Raw genomic sequence first — 22,631 nt, forward strand, 5'->3', positions numbered from 1 at the left:
ATAAACACTCTCCTTTAAGCAATCTCGACTTATTTATTTCACACTATATTACAAAGAAGAGAGATTATGCCTAATTAGGTAGGAGAACATGGTCTTCTAAGACAATATCAGGTTACTGACAAAATGTTAAAGTTCACGAGATGTCTCCGCACTGAATAACAATCTTAATATATATTTTTTTAAAAAACACTGTAATTTCTTTACAGGTATGTCCTGCAAGAAACTGGTTGAATTTCTATGCAAGTAATAGATGCATTGGGCCAGGTCCCCAGACATCGCACTCATTATGCAGTGCCACCAAAATTTTCATCTTGACAAGTTTAGACCAAGGATAATTTTGCAGGCAGTACTTAGATTCACTGAAAAATCAGAAATATCTGCATCTGGTTCGGGGTTTTCATGATAAGAATGTGACAGGTTTGCTCACAGTCATGTAATTTTAGGCTAGAAGGAACCTTACAGATCATGTAGTCCAAGTCCTTCATTTTAACAAATCTGTAGAATGAGGCATAAAAAAAGCTAAACAGCGTGCCCCAAATGAAGCTGCTAATCAGGAGCAGAGAACAGACAATATCCTGCAGCTTGTGTCTAATAATTAATCCCCTGAAATCTCTCCTCCACTCAACAGGAAGAAGCCCAAGTGTGCAGGAAAGAGTGACTATAAAATACAGCTGTTGTTCAAGTTACAGGCAGCGGGTGATCCTAAGAGCTACAAGCTCAACATGAATCAGTAATGCAATCTTCAACAACTTGAAGAGCCCTTCTGTGCTCCATGGGGAGGGTCACAGATTCCTTGTGCTCCGCTCTGATCAGAACACTTCCAGATCTAGAGTACCGGGTTCAGTTCTGGATCGTCTTTAAAGGAGGACATTAATAATAGGGAATTCATTTAGAGGAGAGAAAACAAGATGAATAGTCCTGAATGAGCATGGGATGTTGAGCTTGAAAATGAGAAGATCTGAAAAGGCCATGCATGAGAGCGGTCTTTGAGAATATGAAAGATCTTTAACGTACCAAGGAATAAACTTATTATACTCTCCCCCACACCTCCATCCCACCAAGGAACAATAGATGGAACTTGCAGAAAATTAGAACTATCTCAGAATTGAAGGAGGCAGCTAGGTGGCACAGTGGATAGAGGCCTGGGCCTGGAGTCAGGAAGACCTGAATTCAAATCTGTCCTCAGACATTTACCAGTTGTGTGACCCTGGGCAAGTCACTTAATCAAAATTAAATTAAATTAATCTAATTAAACCCCATTTGCCTTAACCCACTGGAGAAGGAAATGGCAAAACACTCCAGTGTCTTTGCCAAGAAAACCCCACAGACACTACCAACATGAAGAGTCTGACATGAATAAACCTGAGCAATAATAACAAGAAGAATGGTATGCCTCAGTAGACAGTAGATTCCCCTTCACCAATGGACTTTTAAGTATAAAACAAAAACAACTGCATGACCACTTTTGTATAGTGGATTTATAAAGGCGGTTCTCAGGGAGAACTCTGAGATTCTGATTTGCACCATGACTGAAGCCCACTCAACACTAATATAGAACTGAGAAGTGATGTTATGCAATATCTGTTAGGGGAAGAGAAAGACTGGGAACTTATTTACTCACTGGTCTTTAATATTGATATGTAAATGTAACTAGGTAGTGAAATGATATGAATACAAAAGCACATATATGTAAAAATATATGCATGTTTACATGATAAATATATTAAGGGGAGAAGAGAGAGACAGATTTGCCAGTAGATTCTAAGCTTACTTTGGACTATTTCTCTAATGATAAAAACAAGGTCTACTGAGCTCTCAACATTTTCACCAGTTCATCCTTGTGATCAATGGAACACATTTTTTTGAAGGAGCTCACCACAGCAGGGGTAGAGTCAGTGACCATAAGATAGCTTTTCTCTATTAAAAAAAATCTAACAATCATTAGATAATAATTGAAACATTGGCCTTTACCTAGGTATTATTACATTTGCTCTAATTAAGCTAAATGAATCTTAACAGGGAAATTTTATTTAAACATTAGTGTTTGGAGACAAGGGGGAAAAAAGATCCTAGACCACAAAATGTTCAAACTGAAAGTCTGAAATTACTTCAGGTGAATCCTCATATGGCATAATCTCGAGGTCGAAAGGCTGCCAAGTGACATAACCAGAATGAAGACATAGGTCTTCATATTCCTAGCCCCATGTTTTGTTTTGTTTTTCATTATAAATGATAATTCACACCATGAATCACCTTCTGCACTTTTACAATATATTTGAGAGAAATCATTTGACAAATAATATAACACACGAAACTACAGATTTTGAGATTATTACAATTATTCTGTATAGCACCAGAAGATGGCACAATAATCAATGGGTGAGAGTTTCAGATTCAGATAGCAGGATGAAGATCTTTGAAATGTATGAAGAATTCACAAATACAAGGAAATGCTTCGTAAGAAGCTGGAAACTCCCCACCCTGGAAGTGGCCAAAAAGAAGCTGGTTGGCAATCTGTGAATAAAGAGATGGTCTACCTGATCTCAGAGATGTCTTACAACTGTGACTAAAATGTCCAAAGGCATTGCCCTGTACATGTTGGGAAAAGATGAGCTTTTGTTAAGGCTGGACCTAAGGAGTTTAACCAGTTCTATCTCCATGCTCAAAACCAGAAACATTTCAAGCATGTTTCTAGGTCTAATGTTTGGTCACATTGGTAGGCCTGGCTGATCTACCCAGGGCTACAGCTACAGAGACCTATAACAATACACAATGGACATGGACCAGCACAACCAAAAGTTATAATTGACGTCGTTCTCAGAAATATTTTGGTTTTGAGTTCATGTGTCTCACTACTGTATACCAAGGCAGAATTAAATGGAAAATGTAACAAAATATGATTTAAATGATCCAACATTTCTTGGTTTTAAAGTTTTAAACACTAAGTATGAAATTGAGGCTAAAAAAAAAACCTTGGTTGAAATAACCAAGTTTCATTCAAAATTTCATTCACATGAATGAAACTTTAGACTATTTCTAACTTAGTGGTCTTCTGATTTCTTATGGCAGATTTGTCCTTTTTTCTATATAAGAAATTTGTTCTCTAACACTGGGTCCAAAAATAATGGCCTGTCATATTAACAAATGGAATTAGAATTCTTAGCAGAAAAACAGAAGTTTCATAGTGATTTAATCTTGCCTTCAAATTATTTTTTATTCAATTACGAAGAGAACAGATAAATTAGCTGTAGAAAGGCACTTCACACAAGTATAGAATGGTAATAGCTTTTCTGTTGCTTATTAATATTGTATAAATTCAGTAAATACCTTCTATGCTTCTTAAGCCATAGTCGTTCCACATAAGTCAGGCTGTCGTCTTTAAATTCAATTTGAAGTGGTTCTCTCCAAATTTTAAGATTTGTCTGTACCTCAGATGCTTCCACTTGCTCTAAAAAAAATTTGCTCATCTATCATTCAAAGTTAATTTATTAATTACCACATCTCATCAAATGCTGCTCAATTCAAAGAGAATGTATTCACTTTGTCTGTCATTGTGATCAATAGGTTTAGACTTTAAAAGAATCATAAAAGATTCTGCTGAATATATGAAATTTTTAGGATCCAAATACAAATTCAATTTGCAAAGTGATATAAACAAAATCTAAGTTTGAAATGCATATATTGTTTTCGTCAATTATTTCTTGACTTGCAACTATAAAACAATTCCTATGCTTGCCGTTTTGAGCAAACTAATTACTCTGAAGGAGAAAGATAAATTAAATAGATATACTGCCCATCCACTAGCCATAAGACATTAACATTCTAGGGCATGGAGTGAAGAAATATTCAACAATGACACTTGCAGAAGACAACTGCCTGCCAGAATTTATATCTTTATGATATTCTCCAAGCTGATGCTTAGATACTATTAAAGGAAAAGCTTCTGCTTTAATCTGATGCACTGATGATTTCACAAATCTAGGCACTTTTTCACTATAATTTTGACATCAAAATTAACAGTTAATAATTTCAACAGTAAAGCTAACATTTCTATAGCAGTTACTACGTGCCTGGCCCTGGGCTAAGTGCTTTACAGATCTATAAAAAAAATTTACCATCAAAACTCATTGTCAATAGGGCACAATCATGTTTTTGGATGTTAGGAAGCATTCATCAATCTATTTAAACAATTATTGACGACTTAATCATAAGAGTATATCTCAAACAGCAAGATGGACAATCCTAAAGGGAGAGCATTAAGAAGAACTGACATATTTACAAAACTGTGATCTTGGTTGATCCTCAGAAAGAACTCTGAAGTAAACATGGAGGGTATTCTTAACCCCATTTGACAGATGATAAAACTGAAGTTTAGAAAGATTAAAGGACTAGTGCTCATGGTCACAATCTTAATTATTCTCTTTCTTCCAACCGTAGGCTCCCAAAGTGAATGATACTGCCCCCTGGTGGAGGCACTGGAATGATGGGGGGGAGTAGCAGCCTTGCATGCAATTCAGGGGCGATACTATATGGTTACATGATCAATATTTTGTCATCAAGATTTCAATGCACGAAAAAAACACAACTTTACAATAAATTATTAAATTTAAGATGTGTCATTTTTTTAAAAACATTATATATTTTTTAAACGACACAAATTTCCAAAAAAAAATGTTAAAGGGTTGAAGACAGTAGATTTCCAGGGAGGCAATGGGTAATTTTTTTTAAAGGGAGCATTAGGACAAATAAGTTTGGGAATCTCTGTTTTAGACTCTACCCTTTAAATGATTATGCCCCAATGGGAAAGAAAAAAATACAAATATAAAACATAAAAATATATATGACAGAAACACAAAAGTACCATGGACAATGCAAAGTCTATGGAAAACCACCCACTAACAGGCTTTTAGTATAATTGTAATGCCGTCACTCATGGCTCTACTATTTATTTAACTCTGATTATGTACAACGAATTTGTGGGGAATATAAGGATGATTAAGATATAATCCCTAGGTTGACAGTATTCAGCTGATATCTTGGGCTTCTTCAGGAAATCTGGTGTAGAGAAAAGATTTGGTGGTAGTGTCAACAAATGGGAAGTGGCATCTAGAATGTATTAAGGAAAGAAAAACAAAAAATCAGATATGGGGATGGTAAGCATGTTTCTTTGGCCAGAAAAGAATAGAGTAGGAAAGAAATGATTTCAAAAGGTACAAATCAATGAAATTCATGATCAAGATTTTGATTAATATTCAAATGGCATCCACTGAAGGTTTCTAAAAAGAGGGAGACAAAATGGTGCACATGCTGTTGCAAAAACAATTGCACTTCATAATAATATAGCACTTGGAAATTTACAATGAACTTCACAAACACTTTACCCTCATAACCACCCTGGGAGGTAGGTCTTATTATCATCCCCATTTTACAGATGAGGGAATGGCATCAGGAAGAGGTCAAATGTCTTGCCCAGGATCACACAACTAGTGAATGTCTGAGACTGTATTTGAAACCAGATCTTCCTGAGTCCAGATCTAGAACTCTACTCATTGTACCATCTAGATATCTCATATTTATTTGTTTCTCTTTCCAATATATTTGAGATAGAGTGGCATCTGTGAGAAAGAATAAGTAACAATCCACAAAATATTATTCCAAATAGAAATTAAAATAACCACACTTTCTTTAAAAACAAGCACATACAACCATACTTTCTTTAAAAAAAACACATAAATTTTGTGAAAATCAATCTCTACCTGGAGAAGTTTCGGCATTCTTTTGAATATGTTTCTCTTTGTTTACATGACTGCCATTTCTCCACCGAATTAAAATTTCTTGAAATGATCTAGCAGACTCATCCTCATCAAATGAACCTTGAAGCAGGAGCCCCCCAGTCTGATTTGTCAGTTCAGTCTTTTTTGATGGTGTAGAATCAACCTAATTCAATTTCAAGTATTAATCAAAGATGTTATGCGAAGTTTTATGCTTTTAACAACTTAAGCATTAGATCATGAACTCTTAAAAATTAAATTCCACGTTTATTAATTGCTAACTACAAATATTATACTGAAATTTTTATTAAAAATATGCCTGTTTCTATACTTTCCAACATTCTCTATAGTTATTCAGTATCATGAACATTCAAATCAGAGTTTGTGAGCATATGAAAAATTATCCTAGATAAGATGAAGCAGCCTGATCTGTTGTTCTGCACACAACTTAAAGTTCAGTGACAAAAGTCTAAATAGATTCGCTAAATATATATAAAGACTTTGCCTCTGCCTACATTGACAGCAAAACAAAGGAGAGACTTAGCAGTCATTTCAGTGAGATCAAACTGGATAATCCAAGTAAAAACAAATAATGATAATTCTTTACTGGGACCTGAATTACTCAGCATGGCTTTCTACAGCAATCAAATACATTACACAGCTGTCAGATCCCGCCTCTGTACATTGTTGACAGAGAAACAGACTCTTACTGTTGTGCCTTTGCATGCATCATTTAATTCGTTGTCCTCAGTTTTCTAGCTCCATAGTTATAGGGATACATATGACTTCTAAAAGTTAATTATCACATATAACTATTAGAATTATACTTTCTTATTATTCAGTTAATTGGGGAAATCCGTTTTTTTTTTGATCTGGCCAAATTGAGAGAGATACTAAAATGTCATCCAATAAGTATGTTGGGCCTATGCTATGGGAAGAACACAAGTACAATTAACACAATTCAAATTGTTGTGTGTTCATTCTGGATCTTTGAGCCTTCGATATCGAAATTCAGTAGCACCAAGAGCCTTTCAATTGGTTCATCAACGCAAATGATTTGAATAAAAACTGAATATATAATGAGAACTGGGGCCAAAAATAAATAGTAGGAAGAGAATGGGCCATCTTGCATTTGAGAAACTACATGATACTTTTAACAATCCTAAATTGTTATTCCAAAAGAAAAAAATGACATTTTCACTGCAAAATTTTCTAAGTATTATATGCTTGTGAATAAATTACTCAATCACTTAGCATGAACTTATTCAGCACCTATTATTTGCCAGGAACTGTGCTCAGAAATGAGGAGACAAGGACAAACATTTTAAAATTATCAGCCTCCTGGGAACATACATTCTTTTGGTGTGACAATATGGATGTATGTGGGCATGTACACACACAGAAGCTCTGGTGACAGAAGAGATGGGTTCCAGATCTCACTTCTTCTTGCTCATCCAAAGTATGGAAACTCCCCAACAAAAAGTCTACTTTTCAGTGGCATCCTTGGGGGGGGGGCATATCAGCAGCATTTATGAAGTGCTTCTTATGTGCTGTGTTCTGTGCTAAGTGTTGGGGATACAAATATGAGCAAAATGGAAGGTGGCCCCTGCCCTCAAGGGGTTACATTCTATCGGGGGAAGACAACACATAAAAGGGAGTTGAAAAAGAGCTGGGAGGCGAGTTGTCAGTGCAGGAGCATGATGGCAAAGTCTAGAAAATAAAGTATGGTTGGTCTAAACCTTTTTTCAAAATGGAGGTTCTGGGAAGAACTCACCAGGGGGAGAAGGGGACTATAGGAAAAGAGGAAGAAGACAAATGAGGCATGGGGTCAAAGGTCAGGGGGGGAAGCATGACCAGTCTTGGACCCTCTTTTTTCATTGTACTTAATTAGACTTGTTTCACAAGTAAGGACAAATTTGCTTCTTATAAAAGAAATGCTAAATTTTAATGCAATAAGATAGTTCCGAAATAATCGTGAAGATTTAGATGAATATGAACTACACTTCACATAACACAAAGTTTGAGCTTGTTTTCCTTCCTCTTACCTCAGAGTCACTGACCTGAAGAGACTGAGTTTTTGAGGCATTTCCATCTTTTTTAATTTCATTTTTCAAATTCTGCTCCTCTTGAGATTCATCAGGATAAATTTCCTTTAGAAATCGATGGGCAACATCCAGTCTGGATAAAACTTGGGCTCTTGTCTATAAAAGAAGAGCAGCACACGGCTATAAAGTCAAAAGCGCAAGCTCTAAATATACATTGCATTGAGACTACAATATGTTTACCTCTTGGTTTTTGAGCTTTGTTTTAACACACACATGCAGCAATATGAATTTCAGTTCACTATCTGTATGCCCCCACCAAGAAAGTCCTACTCTGAGACTTGCTCTTGGTATAGAGGTAAACCAGGCTTTTCAAAGGCCTAATACTAGTGGCTCACAATATCTGACAGTCTTATCACATTGAAAGAGCTTTGAATACAAAGCAAACAATGGAGAATATATTTGTCACCCAAGCAACAGCCTAGCTTCAGTTTCAACTGTTCACCAGCAAATAACTGGTTGGCCAAATGCAGGTAATGATTTAATTGAGGTCATAACTTCATTAAAGCGTCTGTGTCTGTACTCCAGGGTGTGTGTGGTGACAGGGGGTGGGGGAGAAGGTTGAAATCTGAATCAAGAAAGTGAGCACATATATAAATCCTCTTATTATATTACTTGGTAATAATATATTTAAGAGAAAAACTGATATGTGTTTAATCTGTATATCCTACTAAACCCAATTAGTAGCTAATACTTATATGCATCAGAAGAAAAAGTTAGCAAATTTACTCAACTCAAGAATTTAATTCAACAAGACTCGGTGGAAAACATATCAGCACTAATTCTTTCTTCAATTAAGAGTTTATGGCTGACTATAGGGCTCTAGCAACCATTTAAATAAAATACTGTTTAAGTTTCCTGCAATATATTAACAAATATATGCAAATATTACAAATCTTGCATGTATTTCACACAATGAAAACAGATTCAACCAATATTTTCATATAGTAATATCATTAATCAAGCCATAGGTATTGACTTAAATTAACCTTGTTTTCAAAAAATTGAACTTCCAATAGACATGTGAACACAAGGATAATTCATGAATTGCTAATTGTTCTTTGGTTCTGGCATTAGCCAATTTTTAGCCACACTATATGTAAGTAGTAAATGCTCATTTATTCATTCATTCAAGCAATCAACATATTTATTAAGCATCTACTAAGTATAAAGTACTTACCACAACTCAAAGGAGTTCAACATAACCCAAGAAAAACATCATCTGGCTACTAATACTTGCTTACAAGCTCTCAGAAAATTCAACTTCCGTGGAAAATTTGGATACAGAGAACTGACCAGAAATCTTACCTCGGAGTTATTGGCAGCCTGCTTAATGGGATGCTTATGAAAGACATACTGATGCTTTGGTAACCGTGCAAGGCCCTGCCTGACCACAGCCAGGACTATTATGGATAAGCCACACACGGTATGACAATATGCTGCAGGAACTGAAAATACTGCAATCATATTTTAACTAAGATTAAAACAGCAGGGGCAATAATTAGCAGCACAAAATCTACAAGAGGTCACCATAGATATCCTCCCTCTCCTTCTAAAGAAAACAAGGCTGATCCTTCAAAAAAAAGAGAAGTTCTCCCAAGGGTGTCACTGGGTGAAAGCACTAGATTTAGTGTCAGAAAGACCAGAGCTTGAATCCTCCCTCAGACACTTAGACCTCGTGTGACTCTATGCAAGGCATTTAATCTCTCAGTCTCAGTTTCCTCATCAGTAAAATGGGGATAATAATAGTACCTACCTCACAGGATGGCTGTGAGCATCAAATGTAAAACACTCTGCAAATCTTAACACGACATAAATTCTGGCTTGTAGTAGTGGTAGCAATATTTAGGAGAGAAGTAAGTGGCTGCAAGGCTAAAAGGAAGTATAAAGAAATAGGCCAGAGCTTTTAGAACAAAGAACATGCATACTATATGTGTGCCGATATGGTGAGCCTATATTTAGCAGAAAAGTGTTTAAATTGTGTCTGTCTCCCCAGTGTGGGAGAGTAGGAGATAACACGGATGCACTTGACATTTGAAATTCACACACACACACACTTACACACAAACATGTAGAGGCAGATTTTTTTTTGGAATAGGACAGGCTTTTCTTCCTCACAATCTTATCTTTAGCTGGTAATTTGTGTTTTGAAAATAGTGCTTTTAAGTTATGGGTTTTTACTTCTATTTTTCTCACTCTCTGATTTGAAAAAGAGATAACAAGGTACTCTTCTCCAAACCATCCTCCCCTTAAACTTCGCTCTCCCGTCCCTGCCCCCCACCTCCATGCCATCTCTCTTTCTAAAAGCTGAGCAGCTCCAAAATACACTGACTTTTTCTAGCGGTATAACCAGACATGTCAGAGCAGCCCAATAAGAGCCAGTGAATGTGTCTTTATTGCTCTTTATCCCTTCCCAAAGGTACCTTAACTACAGGCTGCAATCTCCACTTCTGCACCCAATATTGTGTGCGTGCATATATGTGTGCGTGTGTATGTGTGTTTGTGTGTGTGTGAGAGTGACTGTCTTCTCTGTCTTATGAACCTCAAGCCAGTGCATTTCCCTTCTGTATGTGCCTTTTCCACTTGCCTGTGGGATGTAAGATTTACTGGAAGAAGTTGCTAATGCTAAGTTCCAATTGCAAAGTAATTTGATAAAGTTTGTTCTTATTTGGATGAGCAATGATCACTTATTTGTCTGTGGGCCAAAATTTCCCCAATGCGATCAATGAGTATTTTACCTCTGAATGCTTAATAAATAACACTTCTAAGACAGATAATGGAACATACCCTCAGCAGAGTGGAGAAAAACCATGAGAGCAGAATTGCATATATAATATCATATACGATACCTTTATCAAATGTTTTTTGCTTAACTGCTTTGCTTATTAACAAGAGGGGGTTGAATCTAGAGGAAAGGGTGGGAAATGCCCTGATCTAAAAAACAAAATGTATCACTGTACTATATTAAGACAATAAATTTATACTCTTGTTTTCAATGAAAGGTATAAGAGACTAACTTTCAATGCACAAGCTGCCAAGAGCAATTATTGCTAACGCTCAAATATCTGAGTTCACGCAAGTCATGTGACATGTCAAAGACCCGCCTATTTTACTCCTCAGATGGAAAGACAGTATACTACAGGAAGAAGTGTATGTCTCTGGAGAAAACTGACCTAATAGTGCCAGATAGGTTCAGTGCCTGCTAAGCACTTAAAGGAGACCAAAACACCATTACTGGAACCAAGAAGAATATGGTAGAGGTCCATCAGTCTAAAATGCAGTTCTTGGAACTGAGTGAGCAAAACTAGGCCTCTAAAACTGGGTTGACAGCCTATGCTTAAGGGTTCTTCTTGAACATCCTATACAATTATGAACTAATTTTCAAAATAATTAAGAGGGTACTACAAAAATACCAGGATTTTAAATAAATTTGGATATCTACTATTCAGAGGCAGGAAATTAACATATTACTCCAGGATTCTCTCAAAGAAACAGGAGCTGATGTGCCCTGAGATGGCTCCACTTGCTGTTAAGGTCTGGAAGGAAGCCTAAAATGCCAACCAACTGGGGCTAGTGATCTCACAGATCAGGTAAGCACCCCAGCCAATGTGATGTAGCTACTCTTAAGAATCGAAGACATGGATACAGTTGCATGCTGGCCCTACCCAGAACTATCATAATGACGAGAATAGTACAGAGGCACTGACCACTCAAGCAGGCAGATCCTGGGTGCACATGAAGTGGACTCTCTGAAGATGCATATGCTTTTATTATGTATCGGTGCTACATCATAACAAAACCGGGAAGGGTTTTTACCAGTTATTGGCAAGGATGCCATCTTGCTTTTTCTCAATGATATCCTTGGTTCTAAGTTATACAATAATGTATTACCAATCACTTGTATTATAAAACAATGTAATTCAGGAGAATCATTTCCTTAGCACAAATTAGAACAAATAAGAGAAAAAATCAAAGTTATTTACAGCTAAAAGCAGAAGGTACTGAAATAATACACACAAAACCAACTCCCCATGGGCTACCAAATAATGAAACAGAAAGCAAAAATAATACAGATGTCTTGAATGATTTTCAAAGGGAGATGGACCTACTTAGAATGGAATCCTTGCAGTTCCTTTTGAGTGTCACAGCATGACTCCAACTAATAGACTACTTACACCAAACAAAGACATCTTTAAAAGGCTGGAATTTGCTATAAACATTATGAACAAATGCATTCTTCCAGCAATACTTCAGAGGAAAAAAAAACATACCATAAACTGCATTCAACAGTATATGCTGTAGCTGTTGTCACGGTTAGGAGGAGAGGTGATGCTGTATGGGAATATTCCTAAGAAAATGTGCAAAATCCCACCATGGCAAAAGCAGCTTGTCACAAGTATGGAAGATGAGTGGAAAGACAATGGAAGATTCCATCATCTAACAGCTATGTTCAGTAAATTTTGAACACCATGTCACTTATTTAAGACGGCAAAAAGGAAAAATGCAGAATGACCTTCAAAACACAAAACTATGACAGAAATGCTCTTTTCTCCTAATCAAAAATTGAAAGTGAAACTCCAAAGTTAAAGGCAACAGAAAGGCAGCAGAAGCAAAGGCTGCAGAAAGAACAAAATATGCATTTCAACATCAACCAAAGGCTGCATGATAGAAGCTTGAGAAGCAAAGAAATTAGAAGAAGGACCACTCAGACAAGAAGAACGTGAAAAATGCTTGATCATCTATTTGGTCACATCACTGCAAAAATGTAAGACACATCCAATGTGACAGACAGCTCGCACACCTTTAATATAAGGAATGAGCAGTTAGGTTAAGGGAGGTAGCTGAACTTTGCACTTCTCTTCAAAACTGGAAAGTGACCAGTCAAAATAATAACAATAATAGTAGTAGTAATAATGACTAACAGTTATATACTGCTTACCACGTATCAATGTGCTAAGAAATGTATAATTCTCTCATTAGATCTTCACAACAACCCTAGGAGATAAATGCTATTATTAGGCACATTTTGCAGATAAGGAAACTGAGGCAGAGGCAAAACAACATGCCCAAGATCACATAGATAAATCGGGTCTTCTTGACTCCACTTCACAATGGTGTACGATGTAATAGTAGAGCTCTCTACCATCCTCCACTCTAATGCAAACATGACCCCCTTTTCTATATAGAAGGCATCACACACAGATTACCGCAAGGTGACCCCTTCAAATACAGATTATCTATAAGTTTCTGTGCTTTAAACAAATCATTCCTAGCTTGTATCCATTGAAAAAACATCCATAAACACTTAAAAACCAATATGTTGTCTGAGGAAAAAAAAGCACATGCCAAAAAGCCCCAAGGATATAAACGAGTGACTCATGATTCATCTGATGATTGATTAGTGAACGAGAAATCTGGAATCTCCATAATGTTTATACCGCCTTTATTAATTATCACAATATTTGACTTATGCACTCACAACTAAGTCACACACAGAAAATATTTACAATGAACCCAAACATCATGAGAACACCAGAGTACTCGATGGCCACGTGTTAATTGATCTCCATTTAATGCTTGCCAGTCAAAAAAAAAAATTGGTTAAGTGCTACTCTGTTCCAGGTACTATGCTGAGCCCTGTGGACACAAAGAAAATGAAAAACATGATACATTCATGTATCGTGAAGGAGCTCCCATCCGAACAGGGGAGCCAAGTTGCAGGCCATCTATGTATGCACAATAAGGAGAGAGAGGAGATGAAAGGTAATCTCAGAGGAGAGGCATAATCAGAGGGGACAGCAAAGAAAACGCTCCTGCAAAAGATGGGATTTGAGCCGAGTTCTGAAGGAAGCCAGGAAGTTGAGATAAAGAGGGAAAGTGTTCCAGGTAAGGGAGGGATTCCGCAAAGAAAAGGTTTGGAGGCAGGAGACGGGAGATGTAGTGCAGGGCACGACAAACAACAACGTCATTGGATCCCCAGAGTACGGGCAAGGGAGTAAAATTTCAGAGGATGGGGAAGGTGGGAAAGGGTTGGATTGCAAAGGGCTTTAAAAGCCAAACAGGATTTTGTAATAAATGCAGAAGAGGGAGCAACTGAATTGGGGATGGGAAGGTGAAGGGTCTGGTTTCACTTTGGTAGCTGAATGGAGAATGGATCAAAGCAATGAGGGACTTGAGGTGGGGATTCCAACCAGAAGTGTAATAGTCAAGGCATGAGGTCATTAGTGTTTTCACAGGTTGGTGACTGTGACAATGAAGAGAAGAGGAAACATACAAGATATATTACGGAGGTAGAAGCTACAAGACTTGGTTACTGACTAGAAATGTGGAAAGAGGAGTCAAGGGGGACTTAATTTACACCCAGGTTGTAAGTATGGTTGACTTACAAAATGGTGGTCCCTGGGACAGTGACAGAGAGGTTCTGAAAAGGGGAAGGTGTCGGTGGAAAGATGGGAAGTTCTGTTTTGGAGATATCGAGTGTGAGATGCCTAAGAGACATCAAGCTCAAGGTGCCTAAAGCATAACTGGTACTGCTAGAAGTGAACTTAGAGAGAGGTAAGGGTTGGGTCAGACAGAGCTCTAGGAATCATCTGAATAAAGATGATAATTAGATGTATGAATGCTGATGGGATGGCCAACTGAGATTTCATATTGGGAGAAGAAGGTCACCAAAATAATGGCATGAATAACAATTTGTATAAAAGGTGTCATCTTCCATAGTGACAACTTAAGCTCCTTACGGTTCTACCTAACTTTAAATTATCTTGAATAGGACTGAATATGGCTTTCAAGTTGTAGAACTTGGTCATACCAAAACCTCAACTTAAGCTCTTGATGTATTTGAATGACACTAGTTATTATGACTCTACTGAAAGGAACATGATGCAGTTCACCTAATGGAATCTTTCTTCAATAACATCAAAATGGTATTTGTACTCGCTAAGAAAAAAATTTTTTTAAGTGCACCGAGAATAGAGACTGAAACCTTTGACTCTGTATCTGGAAGTTAATTTGAACCAATGGATGAAAACAATACTCACAAATACCTTGGTCTACTCCAGGAAAAACACATTAAGCATAAAGCTATCAAAGACTGCCTGGCATCCTGAAGTCGAAGCTCAATGGGAAGAACACATTTAAAGCAATTAACACCTATGCCGTAACTGTTTTAACTGAAACTGTTGTCATAGTAAAATAGATGTTGGCAGATCTAAGAGGAGGTCAAACAAGAGTCTAGAATGATACACTAGAGGTTAGCTATGTTTCTTGGACTGACAAACAACAAAGTCCCACACTGGAAATGAAGATCTCCAAACAGCATTGAGAAATCAAATTATGAACTGGCCTAGTGGCAGTATGTTATCACCTACCAAACTGGGGCCTATAACCATCATCTATGACGTTCACCCACAGAAACTTAAAAGCAATATTTTAACAGATGAAGGCATACCGAATACTCATAATCATCAAGCTGCCCAAACCAAAAGGTTCTGAAATACAAAAAGCTAGTATAAAAAAAAATGAAAATTATATGGGAAGAAGATGAAGTGCCTCATCCAGAGCAGGGCTCCATCATCCTTTCCACCAATGACACCAACTACCACTGTCAGGATAGGCAAGCCAGCCTGGCTAAAGCAGGGAGAAATCCCAGTGGAGCGACAAGACATAGCATGTCCCTAAGCAGGTCAAACTGCTGCCAACGCCAGCTCCCTTCAGACCTAGGTAAAGACAGTTTGAAGTGCCCCAGGAATAGTGGTTTCACCTAGACCACTGGCCCTACTGCGAGCCCAGTCTCTGCAGCCATCACCCAGAAGAGCCACTCTTGTGCAGATGCCACCTGGCCGCTGTCTACAGGCACTGAAGTTTCCACCTGCCTTTAGGGAGCCAGCGCTACTGAAGGCCCAGAAATGAAAGTTCTCTCCCCTGAAACCTTCTCCACTATAGTCCAATATCAGACACACATATGGTGTCTATCAACAAAAGGGACATAAATGAACGTACCTTGCCATCTACTCTGTAGCAATACCCTGAGGACCAACTCAGCCTTTTCATCTGACTCACAGGGGAAACTTCCTCTGTCTCTTGGATAGGAGCGTCTTCTATCAAAATATGAGCTCCTAAAGAGCAGAGACGGTCTTGCTTTTTTCTGTTGTGATGCCCATGACCTAGCACCATGTTTTACACATTGTAACTCAAATGTTTAAATGTTTTTCATTATCATTAGTATTAAAAGCTACTAAGAGGAGAATGAAAAGATGAACCACTCATGACACACACACGAATTCTACCAATAAAACATCAACAAAGAACTGAATAAGGGGTTGAATTGTGGAGTTTGGTTTATAGAAAGAAAAGGAAAGGTTTATGATTTAGGATCAGCTTGTTACCAACATTACTTAGAGAAAACTTCACCTTAGGAGACAGACTTATTGATCAATGCACATTTTTTGATGAAGCAATGGACACTGTGCAACATTAACACTAAAGGCCGTAAAAGTTTGGCAGCTACAGGACACTTAAAAAGAGAAAAAAAGGGCTAACTATGCATGATAAGGTCATCGTCCTTAACTAACAGATGAATAATCCCCATATTGCAAATGGAAAACCCAACCTAACCTTAAGAAGGACAAAGACCAAGCTGCACTAGAATCAGAGCATCGGTACAAATGGAGCCGTTTTCCATGACTCCCTAGGCCAAAGACTGAGACATAATAAATTTTAAAATTTTTTATTAGATACAACCACATCAACTACTTGGGGCAGCTAGGTGGCACAGTGGATAGAGGGCTAGGCCTGGAGTCAAGAAGACTCCTCTTTCTATGTTCAGATCTGACCTAAGACACTAGCTGTGTGACCTTGAGTGAGTCACTTAACACTGTTTGCCTCAGTTTCACCATCTGTGAAATGAGCTAAAGAAAAAAATGGCAAACCACTCCAGTATCTTTGCCAAGAAAACCCCAAATGGGCTCACAAAGAGTCTGATACAATTAAGCAACAAAAACAGAAACTATTCAATCTCCAAACTACATGGAAGGAAAAACTTTTGAAAGATAGAGACCAAGTGGAAAAAAATGAAAACCATGCGGGAATAGCACAAGAGGCAAAGAAACCTGGTCAGTTACCACTAGTCATAAAGATAACTGTAGTGAGTCCAGGCAAAATGAGCTTACATACAAAGGGCAGTCCTTTTAGTCACTTGCATAACAATCTCCAGAACATTAAACATAAAGAGCAGAATAGTGACTTATCCTTCAACCTTTTCTATCTGAATTCTGTGAAAATTAGGACAACAAGATAAAAGTAATAATATTAATAGTAGTAGCATTGGTAGTAGTGGTGGTGGTTGTGATGGTGGTGGTGGTGGTAATAGTAGTAATAGTAGTAGTAGCAGTACTAGTTACATGACCCCTGAGTAATCTACCTTTCCTGCCCCAATCTCTCTACTGACCTCCAATCTCCCATCTCCAAGTGCCTTTTAGACATCCTGAGTTGGATGCAAAGTAAACCCCTCAAACTCAACATATTCAAAACAGAAGTCATTGTCTTTCCCTCTAAACTCTTCTCTCTCCTACAACTCCTACCTTCCCTATACTGTGAAGAGCAACATCATTGCCCTAGTCCCTCAGACTTACAGCGTAGGGGTCATCCTGGACTCCTCACTATCTCTTGGGCCCGTATCCAAGCTATTGCAAAGGCCTGCCAATTTCACCTTTGCACCAGCTCCTCCACATGTACCCTTTTCTCCACTGACTCTGCCCCACTCTAATGTAGGCCCTCATCAGCTCCCACCTGGATTACTGCAGTACCTGCTGGGGGGTCTGCCAGCCTCAAATCTCTTCCAGTCCATCCTCCATTTGGCCACTGAGATGATTTTCTTAAAATGCAAGTCTTACCATGTCACCTCCGACTCCTCCACTCAATACACTCCACTCAATACATTGATCAATAAGTCTGTCTCCTAAGGTGAAGTTTTCTCTAAGTAATGTTGGTAACAAGCTGATCCTAAATGATAGGTTTGGCATTCAAAGTCTTTGAAACCTCATCCTTTCACACCCTTTCAGCCTTCTTATATCTCACTCCCCAACATTTACCCTTTGATCCGAGGACACGGGCTTCCTGGCTGTTCCATGAACAAGACGCTCCAGCTCCAGGCTCGGCCTCTCTGGCTGCCCCCCATGCCTGGAATGCTCTCTCTCCTCCACTCCAACTACTGACCTTCCTGGCTGCTTTTAAGTCTCAACTAAGAGTCTACCTTCTACAGGAAGTCTTTCCCAACTGCTTCATTCTAGTGCCTTCTCTCTATTAATTATTTCCTATTTATTCTGTATATAGCTTGCTTTGTATATATTTGTTTGTATGTGGTCTCCCCATTAGATTGTAACCTCCTTGTGGGCAGGGACTGTCTTTTCCTCTCTTTGTATTCCTAGTGCTTAGCACAGAGTAAGTGCTTAATAAATGTTTATTGATTATTGATTGAGAGTAGGAGTAATGATGGCAGTGGCAGTGGTGATGGTAAAATGGTTGTAGTAGTATTACGTGCAATGGTAGTAGTAGTGCAGATTAATAATCTTGGCATCTATCAAACCTAACAAGATAAAATCAAAAGGGCAGAGCTCTATCCAGTGAACCACCTAGTTGCTGCATTGTTTTGCTAGTCTTCATAAGCTAGAAAAGAATAAATTTCTACACAGTAAATATAACTGCAGAATACACTTGAGAATTCAAGAAATGCACAATACTGAAATTAGAGCATTATCACAGATGCAACTACTACCCTTAGATGCTTGGCCATTAACATTATCTAAAATTACTATCATTTCAAACAGTTGTTTCCATACCAAATACATAAAATCTAAACTACAATGAAAGAAACCTAGCAGAAAAAAACAAAATCATGCAGAAAGTTGGAGGGGGATGCCATTCTCTCTATGACTGGAGTTGGTAAAAAATGCTTTCAGAGAGTCATAAAATGAACCTGCTTGCCAGCTTTTATTACGAAAAGCAATCATTTTCTACACCTGCACAATCATTCACCAAGGATTAAAGAAAGAAGAGCAACTTTTCTTAAGAGCACATCTATGTGAGTTCCATTGAAAAGGAGAATCATAAGATAATTAACAGTAACAGAAAGCAAAAGTTTGAGAAGTGATACAAGTAGTCAAAGCAGTACAAAGGATGAAATAAACAATCCAACCTCAATCAAAAACATTCTCATGGAGGTTTGAGAAGCAATTAAAATAGAAGAAAGAGAGAATCCCCAAAGAAAAGGATAGGGAAAATTTTTGGTCCTCTGTATCTGTGCTCTCCAAACTTTTTTTGATTGCAAAACCTTATCAGTGAAAAAGTTTTAAGCACACATCTCCAATACGTGTATATTTACTCATTTTGAAATTAATATGGATACTACTATCCTAACAATTATTATCATTACAAAACAAGCAAAAATAGAAGTGAAAAAGGGTGAAAAAAATTAAAACTCTATTTGATCTTTAGATTCAATGGAGAGACAGTTGAATATATTTAATGAGGAAGGGGTAAGAGAAGAGAGACAATTATCAAACCAATGCACTAGGGAAATCCCTTTGGCAGCAGTGTGAAGGGTGGCAGGGAGGTGGAAAAGACATGAGGCAAGCAGTCCAATGAGGAGGCGATTACAATGGTCCTGGCAGCGTGGTGGCTGTGTGAATGCAGAGATGGGAATACATATGAAAGATGTAGAAGTACAACCGACACGATTCGGTAACTGAATGTGTGGGTGTGGAGTGACTGAAAGCAAGGAGTCAGGTGGGGGACATGCTGCCTTCAGCAAGTACCAAGGAGGCTGAAAGGGGGGGCTTGGGGAAAAAGGACGAAATGCTGTCTGTTGATCCAGAACTCGATCTGTCTATGCCAGTGCATCCTGCTTGATTCTGTCCCACACCCCTTCCAATAAAAGCAGGGTGCTTACTCACTGCCCCACCACAAAACCCAGGTTTGGGGGTGTGCACCATAGCCAGCAGGTGATCTGGGGGGCAGGGAGGGGGAACTGAATCTTACTGCTGGCACCCGCACAACTGTGGTGAGTAGCAATTACAGTCAATTGGCAACTTTCATGGGGGTAACATTCCTAGAAAATGGTGTGAAAGTCAAAAGCACAAATGCTGATACACTGAACATGGGGAGTTAGGTTCCTGTGACCACCAAAAACTGTTATCGTTCACGAGAGATTGCTGAAAATACCCGTTTCTGCATACAGTTCTTTATAACAAAATAGTAATTCTAATAATGTGCACATCTCCTAACATAATGACCATGAAATAACCCATAAAATGCTGGGGAGAGGAGAGGTAACAGCAAACAGGACGGGGAGGGCGATGTCAGAAGAGGCCCAAGAGAAGGGGGCAACACCTGCCACCTCTAATCTCCCTTTTCACTTGGTGGCTGAATTGTCCACCTATGAAAAGTGCATGCCCCGGGGGCAGTCCCAGGCAGTCCAAGCTCAGATCTCTTGTACTGGCTGGCTTGGCTTGGCCAGGCCTGTGGAGCTGCTCCTCCATTCAGCACCAGCACCAGAGGGAGACAAACAAGGGCAGCCACTATCTCATCTACCCACAAACTTGGTCTCTCTCTCTCTCTCTCTCTCTCTCTCTCTCTCTCTCCTCTCCTCTCTCTCTCTCTCTCTCTCTCTCTCTCTCTCTCTCTCTCTCTCTCTCTCCCTCTCTGTCTCTCTCTCTCTCTGTGTCTCTATCTCTCTGTCTGTCTCTCTCTCTCTCTGTCTCTATCTCTCTGTCTCTCTACCTGTCTGTCTCTTTCTCTCTCTCTGTCTCCCTCTCTCTCCCCCTCTCCCTCTCCCTTTCCCTCTCCCCTTCTTTCTCTAATTCCCTCATCATACACTTGAGAAGTCACTTTAGCACTTTCTGGAGCAGATTCACAAACACTTTTATGAATACATTCCTCTTTTTTGCTGATATAAACATGAATATCACACCTCTTATTTTTTTTCCTCTAGTACACATAGCCGTGAATGGGCATGATTGCCAGCGTGAAAGTGAAAATGAAATTACTAATAAAACAAATGCTTGAAGTCGCAAGTTGGCGCAGCTTAAAATTCGGCTGATGAAATGACAAGTCTCAGAAGGAGTGAAGGAGTTATCTTGAAGAATAAGGAGGGAGCTTGGGGGCACCTGGGAGTGCGTATGTTGGGTATACTGGTAGTTGTGCTTTTGTTGATAAAAAGCCCTATGATTGGCTCTTGAAATAAGGGTGGGATATGACATGTTTTCCCACCCTCTGGTTGGTGGATCACATACATCCAGGGGGTCAAGTCTTGTTCCCCTCACCACACCACTGCCCCCACTTTGGAGACCATTGTGATTTCTGCTATGTAACAAGAAGTCCAAAATACTGAAAATTCAAGTTGGATGGAAAGAGAAAGAGAATGTGAGCACACATTAACATAATTAAAGAGAACAGTTATAAAGAGAAAGGCAACTAAAATTCTAACCTCTCTGTAAAGAAGCAGGTAAAGCTGAGATCCATAATTATTGACTCAAAGGATTCACAGTTGCACATGGATTACCAGGCGAGGCATTTCCAGCTTCCACTCAGGCATAAGCCTGAATCCACCTCTCTTAAAAGAAGGTTTCATGTATTTATTACTAAAATATGAGAGTACCAGTTATCTCTCCAAATATAGGCCAGTTTATAAGAATTCACATATCAATTAAAAATTCTATAAATAATTACAAGAAAACAATATATTGGTTGAGAAACAAAAAGGAGGGGCCAAAAATGCACAAGTGAGTAAAGAATGACCTATTGATTTAATAAGACGGGGGGAAGGAGACAAGCATTAATTAAGTGCTTACTATATGCCAGACACTATACCAAAAGTTTTACAAATATTATCTCACTTGATCCCACCAACACTACAAAGTAGATACTTTTATCATCCTCTTTTACAAATGAGGAAACTGAGGAAAACAGAGATTAAGTGACTTGCCTAGGTTCACACAGGTAGCAAATATCTGAGGCTGGATTTGAATTCAGTTCTTCCTGACTACAAGCCTGGTGTTCTCTCTACTGAATCAGTTGTCTGAAAGCCCTGTAAAACTTGTAATGTTTTCATTGATTATTGCAAAGCTTTTGATTGAGTTCTCAACTAATGGCTTAGTTGTATTTCTCAGTTGAGAAATACAGCATTTATATAACTGATCCAGATAAAGTGAGAATGCTAGAATACTTGGATAATTGGAATACTGCTCTATATTTGAAACTTGCCACCAACCCAATATTGTTAAGAATAGGTGATATGAAACGTGATCTTTTGTATGGAGAAAGTTGAATTCCATAATGGTTCTTGCCTCGCCTTAAATCTATTATCATCTTTCCCAAACAAAATTACATATGGCTTCCAAATTAAAGAGGGACAGGGAATCAAACATGGTATTAACCCATGGAGGTACACAAATGACATCAATCCATATAGCTCCACCAAAAAACATGTCATGCATTTTCTTCATTTCACAGAATCTTTTGCCAATGACGTAAAAATGTCTTTTGGACTCAGTAAGTCAAAAATTCTTAACATATACCAAGGAAAGGTAGAGAATGAAAGCTTTGAACTTGAATGTAAGATTACATTAACCCAACATATGAATACAATAGTGATAAATTATTGGTCTGCTTGAGACAAGATACATCAAGCATAAGATGGGCTACAGACATTAAGAAGCTTATCTCAATCATGAAATCAAAGTGGCATGAGAAGATGCTTAAA

General features: G+C 38.3%; 1 protein-coding gene across 1 annotated transcript in view; it reads right to left on the bottom strand.

Moving 5' to 3' along the window:
• ZBBX (zinc finger B-box domain containing) overlaps positions 1-22,631 on the bottom strand; it is a 122,335-nt gene that overhangs the window by 51,579 nt on the left and 48,125 nt on the right. The window contains 3 exon segments of the mRNA XM_020980125.1: positions 3,328-3,448; positions 5,757-5,937; positions 7,817-7,972. Coding sequence (XP_020835784.1) covers positions 3,328-3,448; positions 5,757-5,937; positions 7,817-7,972 — 458 coding nt within the window.

The sequence above is a fragment of the Phascolarctos cinereus genome, unplaced genomic scaffold, assembly GCF_003287225.1.
Source record: "Phascolarctos cinereus isolate Bilbo 61053 unplaced genomic scaffold, phaCin_HiC Scaffold_7;HRSCAF=346, whole genome shotgun sequence".
Taxonomy (NCBI): Eukaryota; Metazoa; Chordata; class Mammalia; order Diprotodontia; family Phascolarctidae; genus Phascolarctos; species Phascolarctos cinereus.